Source organism: Maylandia zebra, linkage group LG8 (assembly GCF_041146795.1).
Source record: "Maylandia zebra isolate NMK-2024a linkage group LG8, Mzebra_GT3a, whole genome shotgun sequence".
Lineage (NCBI taxonomy): Eukaryota > Metazoa > Chordata > Actinopteri > Cichliformes > Cichlidae > Maylandia > Maylandia zebra.
In genome coordinates, this window is record NC_135174.1 from 4260608 (window position 1) to 4279973 (window position 19366).

At 40.8% G+C, this 19366-nt stretch overlaps 1 protein-coding gene across 1 annotated transcript; it reads left to right on the forward strand.

Moving 5' to 3' along the window:
• The first annotated feature begins 5881 nt into the window (after positions 1-5881).
• On the forward strand, positions 5882-12614 carry LOC112435253 (uncharacterized). Its single transcript, XM_076887202.1, has 5 exons — positions 5882-6304; positions 9883-10905; positions 11148-11303; positions 11621-11713; positions 12158-12614. The coding sequence occupies exons 2-5, from the start codon at positions 9889-9891 to the stop codon at positions 12479-12481; spliced, it is 1590 nt and encodes a 529-aa protein (XP_076743317.1). The 5' UTR covers positions 5882-6304; positions 9883-9888; the 3' UTR covers positions 12482-12614.
• Positions 12615-19366: the final 6752 nt, after the last annotated feature.

The window sequence follows — 19366 nt, forward strand, 5'->3', positions numbered from 1 at the left end:
TGCTACAACATAAAACAATGTCTCACTCATCTAATTTCCTTAGTGATTATTGAAGTATTCTAATTGTAATATCAGTTCATATTTTTGATTTGTTTGGCTTTTTAATTCATATTTAATTTATATTTATATATTTAATTCACATTTTCTTACTGTGCTTTTAACTGCTTTATTTCAATAGAATGTATTAAGGCGGAATCATCTTCAGTTATAATCGTGCATCAATAGCAAATTGTATTGCTCCAATTGCAAAGTTTTTTAGTTTGCTGAAGAGACAGATTAACATAATCCACATTCCGCAGCTGCAGCATAGAAACTATGTGTCACAATTAACCTATCATATAATAGGGAATAGTTGTGTGACAGACCCTACCGTTCACCAGAGGGTGAAAATGTACTTTGTCTTCTTTCCAGTGTCAACCTGACAGTAATGCAATCCATGTTTCTTTAAGTGTGACTGTTCTGTTTGTTCAGCATCACTGACATACAGCACATAGAAATCGATGTAAAAGCCGACGTGCTCAGGCTTTCTAACTAGTTGCTGTATCTGCAAAGTCTGCAGTGTCAGATAACAAACTTCTGCACTTTTTAGGCAATTTTTAATACCTGCCCTCAATCTTTTTTATGCATTACTCTAAAAGACACATGGCACCCTAACCATAAAATAGCTGCCTAGCATCCCAGAAGATCAATCAAGGTAATAGAATGAGTAAATGTAAATGTGTGGCTCCATTTCCCATAACTGTAGCTGCTGCAGCTATCAGAGGCCAGTGCAATCTGTTCTTGTCATACCGAGGCTGAGGAAGAAGCCTGAATAATATATTCAGGCTGGGAAATTGAATAAGGGTGGTGCTTGTCAGCACTGTGGGGTGGTGTGTGAACATTATATGATTGTGTGTGTGTGTGTGTGTGTGTGTGTGTGTGTGTGTGTGTGTGTGTGTGTGTGACTGGAATCCACTGATCTTCAAGCCAGTATTTTATCCCTGGGCAAAACAACATAGTTATCACAAGAGTATATGATTAGCTGTTGTTGGGTTGTACGGAAGCAACAGTGGTAAGACCAAGGCAGCTCAGACGCTGTGTGTGTGTGTGTGTGTGTGCGTGCGCGCGCATCACACAGGAGTCATAAATTCAAGCAAAATTAAAGTAAGCAACATCAAACATAGTCTAAATGCCATGCCTATGAAATTTTCTTTGTGGTATGTGGCTATCATCCTGCACAGACACATATACACCAAGATTGTACTTCATTTGCAAGCCTTTAAACATGCATATGAAAGGATAGGAGGCACACAGCAGACCACAGTCACTAAGAATCTATCCATCACAGAGCTCAAATTCAAAAAATATTAATTAGATAAAAATGCTGAAAGTACATGAGTGAAATGAAAGCCAGGTCAGTTTTGAGTAAATTCTTCATAATTTGCATACAGTGCACCAGTGTAAGTGAATAAAATACTTGAACCCACAATGGCCTGTGTGCCATATGACTACTGTGTCAAATATACAGGTCTATAGAATTTCCTAAATATGGAGATATACAAGAAGTGTGGTTGCATTCACATTCTGCAATGCTCCCCCTCAAATGACATCTTTCTCATATAGTTCCTCAGCCTTGCTTAAAACTGCACATTTGCAATTGCATATATCCTGATACATGCAGAGATTTTCTGTACTGTAGCTTAACCCTTGCTGTTTACACTCAGATTGCTTATGTTTGCTAACAAAAATCCATGCTTAGATTTTCCTGTTTAAAAACAAGACAGCTTGATAGCAGTGTGGTTTAAGTGCCCTGGGTGAAAGGGTCCCGCTGAAATTCCAAAGACCTGTCCTTTACTGAACGGGGCTCTAGACTAACTTTTTGCCACGGTTGCACTGGTGTGCCTAACTTTTTTCTTAGGCGCACCAGCACAAAAGTTAGGTGCACCAAAATTTGTCAACCACATCGCTTAACACTGCAGTTTTACATGTGCACTTTTTTTTTTGGGGGGGGGGCGTAAATTGCTGTCCATACAGACAATATTGATTTGTAAATGATTAACTAACAATCTTGTGCTTGTGCTTAAAGTGCTTAGCCACTCTTTGGCAATATTTTAGACAATGTTAAACTTAATCATCACATCGGCCTCCTCTGACGACCGGTTTGCTGCTACCTGCTGCTGAAAGGCCGTGGGGAGAGGGGACACTTGGGCAGCGCATTTACTACGACATAATGTGTTTTCTGGATACACTGTGCTTTTTCAGCGTTCAAAGATTGGTGGCTCTGTGTCTGTGTCTGTGGCCTTAACTTAACAAAAAAGTTATCAATAGACAGACAGTCAGAAATATTATAATTCTGATCATTCAGTACTGATACATGTGAGACCTAATCAGAATTGTGAACATCACAGCAGTTGCCTTTGTGTCAAAGTAACTGAGGATAAAACACAGAACATGAAGGAGATAACCTTAAAAATATTCTGCAGTTTTGCATAATTTTAAAAAGTTTACATTTCTTCAGTATTGAACAGCAGAAATTAGGCTTTCTAGTCAGAGAACATTTAAGTAAAAAAAAAAAAGAAGACAGCGGCTGATAGCGCTGTGAACAACAGTGGACTGATAAGTGAATGAATAATGGCGAAAACAGAAATTTGAAATGGGAAACTGTTCTAGTACACACACACACAGGGAGAGAGAGAGAGAGAAAGCTGTGCATGAAGTGTGATTTTATCGTGGTGGAAGCAAAACAGCAAAAGCAAGAGCGAATTCATGACGATGTTTATCAAATGTGAAGCGTAATTTGGATCTTCTTTTGCCACTGGTTCTGTGAATTTTGGTTGGAGAGACAAAACCTGCAGCTCAGAATCTAGCGCAAAAAAGACATAAATAGTGTGGACCCGACGCATCAGAATCAGTGAGCTGTCGGCTTTCAGCCCCTACGGCGTGTCCGTGTACGGGCCGTCGGGTGAGAAAGCCGAGAAAGAGAAAGCTGCGTCGGGTCCGAGCTCTGTGTTTACGTCTTTGTGTGGAATCCGTGTACCTGCTCTCATTTATTGTTTGGTGGTTGTTGAAATAGTTTTGTGAGCTTTAACCTGAGATTCTGGGGTTTCTGGCAAAATACATTTACATTTAAAAGTCGATTCAGGATTTAATGAATCATCGCTTTATTCAAGCTACTCACCTCCCACTTCCACCTGCACTTTCAACTGGACCACGGCCAATCAGAGAGGTCCCGCTCCTGACTATTTCTGATTGTGCCCCTATCGTGGTCTAAACCAATGTGTGTCTGTTGTTGACCACACTTTGGCTGTGTCCCAATCCAGCGACCGCACGCTCCTGAGTATGCATTTTGAGACCTATTACGTCACAGCAACGCGACCACAGCTGTCCCAATCCACTTCGGATTGCCATCCGCAACTGAAAATAAAGGATTCAGAAAGTTTATTCATGCAGGCCCAAATGACAGAGAATGTGCATCTTCTTTTTGTTTTGATATTTTAATTTATATTTAATTGTGTTGTGGTTTACAGTGTTTTGTGTTGTTTCACTTTACATTTGTTTAAAAGAAAAAAAGCTGAAAATTTAAATAGTTAAAAGTTGAAATGTAAATAGAAGGTTTTTGTATTATAGGATTTATTTATTACATTTTATGTGGAGTGAATAAATAAAATTATATTTACGGTGGCCCCTAGAGACAAAGCACGTACAAACTCCGAAGCACGTACAAACTCCAAAACACAACAGAAGTGCTCCAGGATGCTAGGGGGCAGTGTTGAGCTTTTGTTACCTAGTGGCTACACAAGCCAGCAAGTACCAATGACTGGATTTGGTGTGTGGTAGTAACAGGTAAATGAACTTTTTTTTTTATTATTTGAATATATATATATATATATATATATATATATATATATATATATATATATATATATATATATATATATATATATATATGGGCAAGATCAAAGTAGCACGGAGGGAGGTTAGCCAACTAACGGAGTTGCAGAAAGGTAGGACAAATAAGGGGCCTAAGAAATACAGCAAGCTGTCCATACCTGAGGCCTTGGAAACTGCCAAGCAAAGACTCACAGCCTTGGCCAGCCGCTTGAGGAGGTACACCAGAGAGATAGAAGGCAGGAGAATAAACCAGCTGTTCTCCACAGAACCAGCAAAGGTGTACTCTCAGTGGCAAGGGAACAATAAGAGAACAGCACCACCAAGGCTGGAGACGGAGCAATACTGGAAGAGCATATGGGAGAAGGATGCAACCCATAACGGCAATGCTCAGTGGCTAGAGGATCTGAGGGCAGACCACAGCGACCTCCCTGAACAGGGTCCAGTAACCATCACAGTGGCAGATATCCAAGAAAGGGTCTCCAGTATGAAGAGTTGGACAGCACCAGGGCCCGACATGGTTCACGCCTACTGGCTGAAGAAGCTGACTGCACTCCACGAGCGTCTGGCAGCACAAATGAACCAGCTGCTAGTTAACGAGAGACACCCGGAATGGCTAACTGAAGGCCGGACGGTCCTGATCCCCAAGGACCCCAAGAAGGGACCGGTCCCCCCCCCCTCCAACTACCGACCAATAACCTGCCTCAGTACTACATGGAAGCTCCTGTCAGGCATCATATCGGCTAAGATGAACAGGCACATGGGTCAATACATGAGCGGGACACAGAAAGGAATTGGCAAGAATACCAGAGGCGCAAAACACCAGCTACTGGTAGACAGAACAATCAGCCGAGACTGCAAGACCAGACTGACCAACCTGTGCACTGCCTGGATTGATTACAAGAAGGCCTATGACTCAATGCCCCACAGCTGGATACTGGAATGCCTAGAATTGTACAAGATCAATGGGACCCTAAGAGCCTTCATCAGGAACTCAATGGGGATGTGGCGTACAACACTAGAGGCCAACTCCAAGCCCACACTCTAAAAAGTGTATTTCAGCAGTAGTTGAAGTTATGTAAAGTTCAGAGTCAGTTTCATTAAGATTTCTGCTTTAGTGGAGCCAGTCTAAATTTGTGGAGTATATCAACTTGTTATTACGTGTTGTTCCCTCAGTACACATGTAACCTGCTATTCTCATTAGAGTCAACCTGCATCAATTAGGTTTCTCCTGACGCAGTGCATCTGATGTCATGACGTCTCCGCCTTCTCCAGAATTTTCTACTTGCGGTTGAGAACAACAATTTGAGAGGCACTTGGCTGCAGGCAGGACCTCGTGAACAATTTGGTCAATAAGGTAACGAAGATATTACTTTTTCCATAGTCCTTGAAGGTAAGTCAAATGTAGAACACATATTTTAATATATTAGATATAAAAATATTCCAACTGTATTGTTAAGTTTGTTAAGTGTTTAGTAAACTGACCTGACCAAACCGCTATCATTCAGCCCTGCTAACATTAGCGAAATGTCAGACCTGTTGGTAGTTTGTGCTTGGACATGTAGGTTAAGTTAGTAGTTTTCCGGCGGTACTCTCTTGTTTTAATATCGTAACGCTAGCTTAAAGTTGTGTATTCATGCAGTGTGTCGGTGTTGGCTTACTGTTAGTTATTCATTAGCATTAGCACATTATAGCGGCAAGCTGGGCCGCGGTTCTCTTCAGAATACGTTACTTCGGGCGCGCGCATTTATACACGAGTGGTTGTTCGCAGTATGCCTGTCGGCGCGAATAGTTCACGCGGTCACGGCCACGGGTGATGTAGGAGGTAAAGTTTAGCTGTGGTGGCTCCAGGAAGCATGCATTTACTGCCGCTTGCATTGCTTTCAATGTACATAACGTTAAGAAGGCGAGGAGAAAGGGTGCGTGCAGCGCTCGTACATGCACGGATCAGCCGTGTGAGAGGGAGATGGTGTGCGGCAGAAAATCAAAATTAGAAATCATAGAAGTATTACGCTATTGAACACAGAAAATACAGCCATCAGATTTCTTGTAGACCTAGCACACTTCTGGTCTGTGTCTGAATACATATATAAGTACATAGATGCAGATGAACACTGTAAACATGATGAAAGATCGACAGACTAACTCGAACATATCTTTAATCTTTAGGACTTTGGGTAGCGCTTCCTTTCCTTCCTGTCAACCTCTCCAGAGGGGTGTCTGCTGATGGCAGAAAGATTACATCACCTCTGGTTGGAACCCTGGACAGTGCCACAACCTTTGGCTTGGTGTCCAATGTGATGCCCCATCGCCACCTTCTGACCTAACTTCTTCTCAGCTCTGTGACTACTTCAAGAGGGGCATTCCTGTGTGGAGGCGTGCCAGGCAGCTCGTTTTACCTGTGAACTTGCGTACTTTCAGTTTATCAACAACAAAGGTATGCAAGTTCAAAATAGTAATGTCTCATTTAAACTTAATTCAGTTTTACACTGAACAGGAATCGGCTTTATATATAAAACAATTGCAAAAAAAAAATGTACCTATGGGCATTTGGGTTTTGTTTTTAAACTTTTGTTTTGAACTTATCCCTTTAAAATCTAATTAGAGAGGGCTGGCTACATTTGATGAATACATTTTGTGTTTAAATGATTCGCTTTGTGTTGGGCAATGTGGCAAAAAGCTGAGATGAGATCTAGTCTCATATCACCATATTGATATATTGTAATATTGCCCAACTCTCCCTCTGTGTTTTCTCAAATTATTTATATACACCCAGTAAAGCGTGTCTCTTTGTTCCTCCAGTGCTATGCTTCATGTGGAGATGCAAGGACTGTGGGACAACATTAACAAAAAGATCTGAATTGCTCAAACACTACAAACTGATTCATAGGCATTACGGACGAGGCCACTCATATCCATGCACTTATTTAAATTGTGCATGTAGGTTCAAGACTTGGAACGCCCTACTGAGCCATCTATCAAGAAATCACCCTGCCCAACAAGCAGTCTCCAAAGCTGCGTCCACATTCACTTGCCATATTTGTGGCCATAATCAACTCTCCACAGAAAGAGAATATTTTCAACATATCTATCAGCATCTTAAAAATAAGGAGACTGTAACATGTGTGTTCCAAAACTGTGAATATAAAACCAATGTCTATGAGAACTTCAAAAGTCATAAATACAGAAAACACTCTGGTACAGTGAACACATTTAAGCCTGGAATAAGTTCTGTTGATGAATCTTTTGCCAGTGTTGCCAGTGATATTTCAGATGTGGAAATTATAGAGAGTGATGTAAATTTAAATTCTGCTTTTGACAATGGGTATTCTGAAAACTTAGAGAAGGATATTGAGCTTAAAATTGCTTCAGTGCTCCTTAAGTTGGAACACATCTTTCTTGTGTCTAATGCAGCTGTAGATGAGCTTTTGCAGGAGTTAAACTATTTGATTGGTTCTGTTTCTGTGGCGATTACCCAAAAGACTATTAGCCAAGTATTACAAGACAACGGATGCCAATTTGACCAGTCAGTTGTTGAAAAGCTAGCCAGTGTACTCTGTGAGACAAACCCTGTAAAAAAAGCAATTGGAGATAAAGGTCCACTTTCCAGTCCTTGGAGACGAAAAGCATACTATAAGAGCCACTTTAAAGTAGTGGAACCAGTGGAATATATACTTGACCGAAAAAATAACAAGTCATTCCAATATATTTCAATTTTAAAGTCTTTGCAGCATATTCTTGACTGCCAGACAATCTTGGATCAGGCTGTTAATTTGAATACTGTAGATAATCAGCCTCAAAAAACTTATGTGCACTACAAAACTATCTTCGATGGTGACTTCTTCCATGAAAATGGACTGTTGTCCAAGCAGGAAAGCATTTCATTGATATTATACATTGATGAATTCGAAATATGTAATCCCCTTGGTACATCACGGAGGAAGCATAAAATTTGTGGATTGTACTGGGTTTTGGGTAATTTGCCACCAGGCTGTAATTCTGCTTTAACCTCAATCTATTTGGCTGCTTTAATCAAAAGTAATGATCTGAAGTGCTATGGGTATGAGAAAGTGTTAAAACCTGTAATTAATGATCTTGTAATTTTGGAACAGAGTGGGATATTTCTGTCAAAGTTGGGCAGAACAGTAAAAGGCACTGTTCAGTGTGTTGTTGCCGACAACCTTGGTGCACACAGTATTGCTGGATTCTTTGAAAATTTCTCAGGGACATACGTATGTAGATTTTGCACTGCAGAAACATCAGAGTTCCAGACTATTGAAGTCAGAAGTGAAGTCTTTACTTTAAGAACAAAAGACATTCATGCAGATCATTTACGAATTATCGAGGAAAACAAATGGCCCAGTTATTATGGTGTGAAATCAAAGTGTATTTTGTCAAAGCACCTCTCACATTTTGATGTTACCACTGGGTTTCCACCTGATGTTGTACATGATCTTTTTGAGGGAATTGTTCCTTTTGAACTTGCGCTTTGCCTCAATTTGTTAATCAAAAAAAAGTATTTCACATTATGTACATTGAATGAAGCAATATCATCTTTCAACTTTAAGTGGGCTGACAAAACAAATCGACCTCATCCTGTGGCTCTCAGTTTTGCATCCAAAAAAAGTGTAGGAGGGAATGCACACGAGAACTGGAGTCTTATCAGATTTTTGCCTTTGTTCGTTGGGCAGAGTGTACCCTGTGAGGAGCCTGCTTGGCACATCTTAACAGACTTGAAGGACATTGTTGATCTTGTTGTCAGTCCTGTTCATACTGAGGACTCCATTGCATATCTTGGTTTTAAGATCTCCGAGCACAGAATCAAGTTTCAAGAGGTTTTCCCAGATGTTAATCTTAAACCAAAGCACCACTACTTGGAACATTATCCATACTTGATCCGTAAGTTTGGGCCACTGGTTGCACTATGGACTATGCGATTCGAAGCAAAGCATAGTTTTTTTAAAAGAGTTGCAAGGAACATCAGATGCTTCAAAAATGTACTTCTTTCCCTTTCACAGAGACATCAGTATCAGATTGCATATCATTTGCATGCAATTAGCTTTGCCAAACCCCCACTGGAAGTAACAGATGTTTCCACTGTTCACATTGATGTTCTTAACAAGGACATCTCAAATGCACTGAGACAGAAGTCTCCAGATATGGACAATGTGTGCTTGGCTAAAAGTGTAGCATATAATGGAATAATCTACAAGTGTGGGATGATCTTGATCCACGGCTCACTGGGAGGACTGCCAGAGTTTGGTGAAATCATCCAAATGGTGATACTGCAGGACAAACTAATCTTCATTCTGAAAAAGCTTAGCGGATGGTATATGGAACACTACAGAGCTTATGATCTCAAAACATCACCAAGCAAAGAAGTGGAACTTGTTGAGCCACAAGAACTGCATGATACCTACCCACTGGCAGACTACAATATTAGAGGGATGCGTCTTGTCACCTTGAAAAGATATGTCCATGTTTAAATGGTGAGGCCTCAAAATATGATAAAGTATTTTCTTAAGTGGGAAAACAAAACCCAGACCCATACAATACTAATGTGTTCTCAGAACATATTTATTTTATACTGCAAGCCAAAGTGGTGTGATGATGTCATTGGCAATTCATCAGTTATGTCATTTTTTTTAATGCAGGTCGCTGGATTCCAGTCAGTGAATGCTAATCCTATGCTCTCCCCCCTTCTGCTTCTCTTCTCTTTTTCTTCTTTCCTCTCCTTATTGTCTCCTATATTCTCCTCACCTCCTCTCCTTCTCTCTTCTCTTCAATGTCTCCCATATTCTCGCCATCTCTCTTCTCCTCCCTTCTCCTCTTCGGTTTGCCTTCTCTCCTCGCTGCCTCAGCTGATCTCCACCTCTCCTCTTCATTTTCTCCTCCCCTTTCCTCCTCTCTTTGCCTTCTCTCTTTTCCTCTAGTTTGACATTAAATTCTCGTAATTGGAAATGTCAGTGGTTTACATGTTGATCCTCACTAACTGTGCTTGTGCTTTGTTCTCAGACCACCATGGCTGGTTCAACACCTGCAAGACTGAAGGTGATTTTAGGAGAGAACAACATTGAAAAGCTGACTCTTCCAAATGGCATCCCAGAGTCACTTGAAGACCTTCTCAACACGATAAAGACTACCTTTGGGTTAAAAGGTAACTTCAGACTGCAATACATGGACCAAGACTTTGGCAACGACTTCTTCAATCTGAATTCTACCACCGAACTTTGGAATTTGGGGACAATCAAAGTGATCCACCAGCAAACAAATCCACCTTTGATCAGTGCCGATCAGTCCACTTCATCTCTGTCTCTTTCATTTGAGTCTGATGACGGTATTTCGGTGGCATCAAATGACACAATTATCCTCTCATCCCCTGAATCTATGTCATCTCGAACACAACAGTGGCCAGAAGACTTTGCAATTCCCCAATTTTCATATGACACAGAGCTACAGCTAGAGAGGGGGAATACTGAGTACCGTGTGAGCCAAAAAATGTTGACTTTAAGCGCCCGAATGCTGTCTGATATCCTGAAAAGAGTTGCAGAAGAAATTTACCGTTACAAGGCCTATCCAGAGGATGCACATTTCTGCGCAGCTGCAGAGGCCCTTATCAAAAAGCACCCATGTTTGAAAGAACCTGGATCATTCAATGGCTGCTACGGTTGGAAACAACGACTGAAGTACAAAATGGCAAACTACAGGACCCAGCTCAAATTACAGGGGTGTCCAGAGCTGTGTGTAAACTCACTGAAATCTAAAGCTACTACAGATGCTTTCCCTGCTAAAAAAGTGAAGAAGCCAAAACGTTCTGAAGCTAACTTTTATCCATCCTTTCCTACTGGTGAGACTCTGGACAGCATGGAAAAAGTGAGACTAGAACTTCTGACAGAGATCGGGATAAGGGACAATGAAAGGGTCATCGCAGACAAAATGGCTAACACGTTTGCCTACAGACGACATGAGGTGGTAAACCAAGAACCAAGCATTCAGGAACTGAAGGACAGATGGCCTGCACTCTTCACACAGAAAGAGGTAAGAATGGAACTGAAGTGATCGAAGTCTGTATGCTTCAGGATTTATTGCAGTTAACTTTCATGAATCGGTCATAACTTGATGTGGTTGAGATTTTATAACACTGAACTTAATGAAAGAATTTACATTTTGAATTCCCATATATGTTATACTTTTAGGGATATAGACATTTTGGCATACAATCAGTTTCAGCATTTTGTTCCATAATACAATATCTACTGTCATTTGTGTTTTGTTTTTAGATAAATACAGAGTTCCAGAGGCTCATGGCTGTTCCTCTTGAGTGGAAGTTCATGGCCCAGTTAGACATGCACTCAAGTCAGCTGATCAAAGTCATACGTGCCAAAGGAGGAGCAACACGCCAAAAGATTGCGAACATCTTGGACACATTGGACCAGGTAAATCTGTACCATCAAACAAGATGCTTCGTAACTAAGAGGGCTGTCAAAATATATCTGAATCCAAAAAAATATATATATATTTAACTGAATCTTTCATAAAGACAATATGGGCAGGCCAATGCTAATCATGGCTTTCATATGCATGAATGTTTTTAGCGACTCCACTGAACTCATCCCCTTTTCTTTCTGTAATGAATCTCTGGGCTTGTGAATTACTGTTTTTAAATAAAGTACATGTAAGTTAAGCAATAAGAGTAAGGATGTCTGTCTTATGAAATTTAGAGTTTAAAATTACTCAACATTTGTTGTTCTAGACTGTGGACATTAATCATCGGAGGGAATGTGTGCTGAAAGCCCTCACCATCTTCCTGGGAGAAGATGCAGATGGCCTGATCAAGGAATACCTTGTAAGTTTCAACAGTTTGTCAGCACATCTTGTCAAAGGGACACAAAAAAGTTAACTGTTAGAACAAACATAACACGTGAACCCTAGTTGGATTGCTGACATGTATGCTGACATGTAGCTGACATCATGACCATATTGGACATTATGTAATTCCCAGCAACAACACATTACATATCGGATTGACTTTGTTTTAAGTAAGACGGGCTTACTTGATTATTTAAGTTCAAAGGAATAGTTTGACATGTTGGGAAATCTTATCTTTCTTGCTTACAATTTGATTAGAGTCAGATTGATACACCTCTCTCTGCTGTTTCTGGTGTGTGATGACACCCAGCCAAGAAATAGCCCAGCACATAACACATATTGGTACATCACCCAAACACTTAATCACAGTAAGAAGTGAGGCTAATGATGATTTGTGTTTGTGTCTTGTACCCCTCTGTAGGACTGTGGAGCAGATGATGTTCAGAGGGACCTGGAGGAGGTCACCATGGCAGTGTATGTGATTCGGAAGGAGGGGGAGGGACTGCAGGAGCCACCTGAAGACATTGGCATTGTCATTGAGGGTGTGGAAGTGTTGCATGAACTAACTTCAGTTGCCTCAGCTTGTGCCCTGCTTCTAGGTTTGATCTATGCACTCAACCTAGCTTATCCAAAACCCTTTCGCTTCACTTTTGAAGTGCTCCAAAAAATCTTCATGCAGCTTGATCAGCACAAGATATCCCCCAAAGTCCAAAATCTGTATATCAAACTTCAAAGCTCCCAGTAATGGCACAGAACAATGACCAACAAATGGCCCTGTGCCATAATGCGAAGGAACAACTGTGTTTGGACATATAGCATGTAAAATATGTAGTCTCTTTTGGATGTTGGGCCTTTTTTATGCTCCAAGAGACCTCAAACCCCAATTTAATGTGCTTTTATGGTATTTTTATTTATTTTTAAATTTTTTTTCAGACATATTTGCCTTCGTTTCAAGGGAAAGGTTGCATTTCAGGTTTGATGTGCTCAGTTATACAACAAACTGTTGTGACATTCTAAAACTCTAGAGGAGTGTTTATATTTTTTCATCCCCATTGGTCAGCTACACTGTTCAGATATTTATTCATTGGCTATAGCTGAAGAGAAGTTTCTGTATACTCTTGGGGCACTTTTTCATAGTTGACACTGTATGTGTTAAGATTGATATTTGTGTAATACTGTGTTGCACTTTACACTTTGTTGACAACTTTGTGGTCCTACTAAGCATTACTTGCATTTTGTGCATATGTGTTTCAAAAAGGACAAATGTGTAATGTATTTGACCAAAAGCTGTGTTGGTTGCCATAAAGGTAATACTTTATTACATTTATACAATAAAGCATTTAAAAAAAAAACCATTGGATTTTGAATTTTTGAAAAATATTTTCAGGCAACTTAAAATTTTGATTTACGGTAAGCTTTATTATACAAACTAAAATTTCATTTTAGAGTCACTACAAAAAGTAATTTACACTAAACCACATTATTAGGTTAGCAAAGAGCAATATTTTACTTTTGGGTTATGCAAATTATTGGGTTGGAAAAACTGAAAACTTTAAGTTGAAATGTCTTAATTTTAAGTTGGATTAATGCAAAATGTTTATTTGACAGCAATTAATTTATTAAGTACATGTAACTTAAATCAGTTGTGTTAATTTAATGTATTAACTTAATTTCAAAGAACTTAATTAAATTTGGTGTTACCAATTGAAATAATTCAATTAAGTTGGTTCAACTATTTTCTTTTTTCAGTGCATAGCACAAGTCACCATCAAGTGCGGGATCTACCAAGGAGATGCTCTGTCCCCACTGCTGTTCTGCATAGGCCTGAACCCCCTCAGTGAGATCATTAACAAGACTGGCTACGGATACCGACTACGGAACGGAGCAGTTGTCAGCCACCTCCTGTACATGGATGACATCAAGCTGTATGCCAAGAGTGAACGAGACATCGATTCACTGATCCACACTACCAGGCTATACAGCAATGACATTGGAATGTTGTTCGGACTGGAGAAGTGTAGCCAGATGGTAACAAAGAGAGGGAAGGTAGTCAGAACTGAGGGGATTGAACTACCAGAAGGCAACATTGCAGACATAGAGGACAGTTACAAGTACTTGGGGATCCCGCAGGCGAATGGGAACCATGAAGAGGCCGCTAGAAAAGCTGCAACCACCAAGTACCTGCAGAGGGTCAGGCAAGTCCTGAGGAGTCAGCTGAATGGTAAGAACAAGATCCGGGCCATCAACACGTACGCCCTACCCGTGATCAGGTACCCTGCTGGGGTAATAGGCTGGCCAAAGGAGGAGATAGAAGCCACTGACATAAAGACAAGAAAGCTCCTTACCATGCATGGAGGGTTTCACCCCAAGTCCAGCACCCTGAGGCTGTACGCTAAGCGGAAGGAAGGGGGCCGGGGACTGGTGAGTGTCAGCACCACAGTCCAGGATGAGACAACGAACATCCAAGAATACATTGAGAAGATGGCCCCAACTGACCGAGTGCTCAGTGAATACCTCAGGCAGCAGAAACCCAAGAAAGAGGAGGGAGACGAGGAACCATCATGGAAGGACAGGCCCCTGCACGGTATGTACCACCGGCAGATAGAGGAGGTGGCTGATATCCAGAAATCCTACCAGTGGCTGGACAAAGCTGGACTGAAAGACAGCACAGAGGCACTAATCATGGCAGCACAAGAACAAGCTCTGAGCACAAGATCCATAGAGGCTGGGGTCTATCACACCAGGCAAGACCCCAGGTGCAGGCTGTGTAAAGATGCCCCAGAGACAATCCAGCACATAACAGCAGGGTGCAAGATGCTAGCAGGCAAGGCAAGGCATACATGGAACGCCATAACCAAGTGGCCGGCATAGTGTACAGGAACATCTGTGCCGAGTATAACCTGGAAGTCCCGAGGTCAAAATGGGAGATGCCCCCAAGGGTGGTGGAGAATGACCGAGCTAAGATCCTGTGGGACTTCCAGATACAGACGGACAAAATGGTGGTGGCTAACCAACCGGACATAGTGGTGGTAGACAAACAGAAGAAGACGGCCGTAGTGATCGATGTAGCGGTTCCGAATGACAGCAATATCAGGAAGAAGGAACACGAGAAGCTGGAGAAATACCAAGGGCTCAGAGAAGAGCTCGAGAGGATGTGGAGGGTGAAGGTAACGGTGGTCCCCGTGGTAATCGGAGCACTAGGTGCGGTGACTCCCAAGCTAGGCGAGTGGCTCCAGCAGATCCCGGGAATAACATCGGAGATCTCTGTCCAGAAGAGCGCAGTCCTGGGAACAGCTAAGATACTGCGCAGGACCCTCAAGCTCCCAGGCCTCTGGTAGAGGACCCGAGCTTGAAGGATAAACCGCCCGCAGGGGCGTGCTGGGTGTTGTTATATATATATGAGTGCTTGTGTATAAATACACAAACAATACACATATGCTTTCAATAGACTATGTGCACGTTAGCATATGCTACTTCCGGTGCGGAAACTTCTGTGTTTCCGGTGTCCTATTCGCGCCCTATTTACGGTCCAAAACAAGTTAAGCAAATGAATGAATCAAGTGGCGATTTACATTTCTATAGATGTCTTGGGAATTTACCCAATATATCTGTAAATGATGTTCATCGACTTGTCGATATTTTTCCCCCGCGCCTCAGAGCAAAAGAGAAAAGGGATTCAAATGTTATATTTCTCAGCTGTCCCTCGTTTATCGCGGGTGTTATGTTCTAAAAATAACCAGCGATAGGTGAATTCAAGTAGCCAATTTTATTTTTTGACGGTGCAAAACATTTCGTGGACATCGTGGACATCCAGTACTGCACTTCAGAGTCACACTTCTAGCGATCGATGCAGCGATTCTGTACTGTACAGGAGAGACGTCACGGAGGAGATCGTCTGCAGTGATCAGGACGCAGGACACAATGTGACGTAAAAAAAAAATAAGCATGCAAACTTGCACTAAAAAAATCCGCGAAACAGCGAGGTGAAAGGTGAACTGCGTTTGGCACATTTATGATTTGAATGCAACAATGCATTCAGATCATAATTCTGATTGCTGCCAGACAGGACAGAACAGGAAACAAAAGAAAAGAAAAAGAAAAGTAATTAAGTTAGCTTTAATAGGTTAGTAATGTGTTATTAAATAGGAGGAAGTTTTGCATTTTGTAGCTCTGTTTCCTGCTTATTACACAGAAACTACCACAGATGTTTGTCAGATCATATTGTTACCAAGGTATTACGCTACTGTTACTAATTGGTTTTGGTCTTTATTTCCACATTACCCCCAGTTTTTGGCCCTTATTACCCAGTTACATAAATTTAAGTGTAATATTACTCAACTATAACCACTGCTGCTGCCATGATATTACTTGATAGCTGTAATAGAAAGTGCTACCATTATTTCTTCCCAGCACACTAGGTATACTATGAAGATTGCTGTCTTAGCTGTTCAATGTGCAATCACTCATCAAACATGGACACTAATTAATAATGCCAGTGGTGGTGGTAAAGTGATGGGTTTAGCTGGTGGTGGGAGCCCCAAATCAAATTATGCTTAAAGCCCTGTAATACATTGGGCTGACTCTGAGAACCATTCGCTTTAAGAATAGTTTCACGTTTTCTATTTCATTTTTTAATTAGCACAGAATCATGGCCTAATCATTTTCCTCATGGTAGAAATGTTTTTACTCAGAGCAAAAAAAGCCCAGCCAAGTTATGTAAATCTCTCTAGAATGTCCAAGGGTAAACTAAGGAAACACCGGAGAGATTTTATCTCTACTGACCTGGAAAAACGGGGAACACTGAGGAAAGGGCAGTCTGGGTTTCCCTGTTCAGGCTACTGCCCTGCAAACTGGCCCTGGATAAGCAGAAGAGCTTCTGTTTGTCTATATGAGAAAACACATTTACCACCAGGAGAAACAGTAGACGTACAAGGCTGCACCTTTAAGGTGACGATGCAATAGAAAGTTTAACAAAAAAAAACCTGAAACAATTGCATCCAAAGAAGAAACCAGAAAAGGCACAGTTTTCCAAAGTGTTTCTGGTGTTTCAACTGGAATAACCGCTGTTTTTTTAATAAACAAAACAGTGCCAAGAACTGAGACTGTAAGAGTTAACATCCAGCCATGATACAAGTAATTTTTTAATAATCTTGAGGATTTTATGGGCTTATGGTGTTTTAGAAAATTCTAAATAAAGGGCAGTTATCAAGAATTGCAAATTTTCGACATGGAGGGTTGAAAATGCTTTAGATGGATTGTTATTCATCCATCTTTACATTCATTGAAAATAAGTATATATATATTTGCATATATATGAGTATATATATTTGTGACGGCAGCTCATAACACAATCCTTTGTATGCGAAAAACACAACACAACAATGGAGGACATTGAGGCAATGATATGCCTGTTCATCATTGGACTAAGGTGTTGATTTGTGTGTTGCCATCACCCTCACTGTGGGGTTCAAAAAATGTAAAAGAAAACATTTCTGAAATCAACATTTGAAAAAACAGCTTTCCTTCTTTTTGCCTCTAATCAGCCTGTGGTAGTGTCTTCACTCTCTACTTGATTTGCTAAAAGCAAATACATGTTGCTCTGTACCCACGCAGCAGATGAGTAAACAGAAGTTTAAAATGAAGTATTAAAAATGAGGCAAAGACGTGGAGGAGAGCTAGAGGGAACAGCATGAGGGTGAAGAACTGCAGAGAGGGTTATCACAAAGAGTGAAAGGGCAAAAACACAAATTTGTCCAAATATTTCCATCTCGGCACATGTTAGATCTACTGTGTACATCTATAAAGTGTAATTATTCAAAAATCAACTTTCAAACGCTCCATTTTTATTTAACTCCTGTTTCTGAAGAGTCTGGAAGCGATTTGATCCTCCCAGTGCATGTCAGGTTGATTTACATGTACCATGTAGTGAGAGGTGTCATCTCATTATTGCTGCCTGGTGCCAGCAACCCTCAGGTGCTCACTTGGCATTATTTCACTACCTACTCAGAGGGACACGTAGCACAAAAACAAGAAACTCTCTGCATAAAAACAGGAAATCATACATTTTGTAATTGTTCCACAGAGGGTGTGATTTTCTTGACCCTTTTACCCTACTGCTCCACCCAATTTAATTTTCTCTGATGTTTTCTCACTGTATATGTGAGCTGATGTTTACATGTCTCTGGGAAGCCAATTAAAAGCTAGCCTGTGGCTAGGCTGCACGGGATAAAAGCGCCTAACGTGACACATCCTGAATATATTCATCCTCCTAATTCACCTGTGGAAGTCAGGATGTGCTGATCAAACAGTGTTGGGCTTTGCATGCATTTGCATGTAACTGGTTGAATGGCATAAATAAGGCTCAAGAAAGGAAACAAATTGTTAATCCCATGACCAGAAAATTATTTAGAAATATTCCAAGTGCCACCTAGTTATTCCATTCTTTAGCCTAATACACAGATTTTCTTCATTTAAAAAAAATATTGTAGGCTTTACCTGACAATATAAAGTCGACTGTTGTTATGTTTTGCCACTGTACAAATACAATTGAATTGAATAGTCATATGAATGTGTTTATTAGCTAAATCAGTTTTTGGAATACAATTTTTACTTTTTTTTGCTTGATAATATACTTTGTATTTCAAAAAAGTTTTTAACACACAGTTCTTTATTTTAGTAATAATGGATTTTTTTTACAAAATAAAATACTAGCAGGACACTTTAGTGTATAAAAGAGAACAGCAAAGGAAATAATGGAATCAATGGCTTGACTTTTATACATAGGCATTCCATCCAGTGCTGTTGACAGTCAATATTAAAACATACCACTTAAAAATAACTGATATTTTTAGCTTACCTAACATAAATTAAAAAGTTCTAAAGGATCAGAAGTATTTTTTCAACTGCACAGACCCAGAAGATGCCTCTATCCTTTATACTGTCTATGGTGGTAAAAGTCAGTGCTGTCAAAATAAATGTAAATGCTGCTGTTACAACCAAATTTCCCCTGTAGGACAATTAAAGGATTATTCTATTCTATTCTATTTCTATACAAATCCAGCACATAACAGCAGCGTGCAAGATGCTAGCAGGCAGGGCATACGGTAGGGCATTCATGGAACGCCATAACCAAGTGACCTGCATTGTACACAGGAACATCTGTGACGAGTATAACCTGGAAGTCCCGAGGCCAAAATAGGAGACGCCTCTAGAGTTGTGGAGAATGATCGAGCTAAGCTCCTGTGGGACTTCCAGATAAAGACAGACAAAATGGTGATGACTAACCAACCAGACATAGTAGTGGTGGACAAGCAGATGAAGACAGCCGTAGTGATAGACATAGTGATACTGAATGACAGCAAAATCAGGAAGAAGGAACACGAGAAGCTGGAGAAATACCAAAGGCTCAGAGAAGAGCTCGAGAAGATGTGGAGGGTGAAGGTAAGAGTTGCCCCAGTGTGGTAAGTGGCACTAGGTCCAGTGACTCCCAAGCTAGACGAGTGGCTCCAGCAGATCCCAGGAACAACATCCGAGATCTCCGTCCAGAAGAGCGCAGTCCTAGGAACAGCAAAGATACTGTGCTGGACCCTCAAGCAATCTCACTTAATAATAGAGAACTCCCAGCTGTGTT

Coding starts and splice junctions, on each gene's coding strand:
- LOC112435253 (XM_076887202.1), top strand. CDS start 9,889: ATGGCTGGTTCAACACCTGCAAGACTGAAGGTGATTTTAGGAGAGAAC. Junction 11,304..11,620: donor TCTTGGACACATTGGACCAG/GTAAATCTGTAC, acceptor TTGTTGTTCTAG/ACTGTGGACATTAATCATCG. Junction 11,714..12,157: donor GCCTGATCAAGGAATACCTT/GTAAGTTTCAAC, acceptor ACCCCTCTGTAG/GACTGTGGAGCAGATGATGT.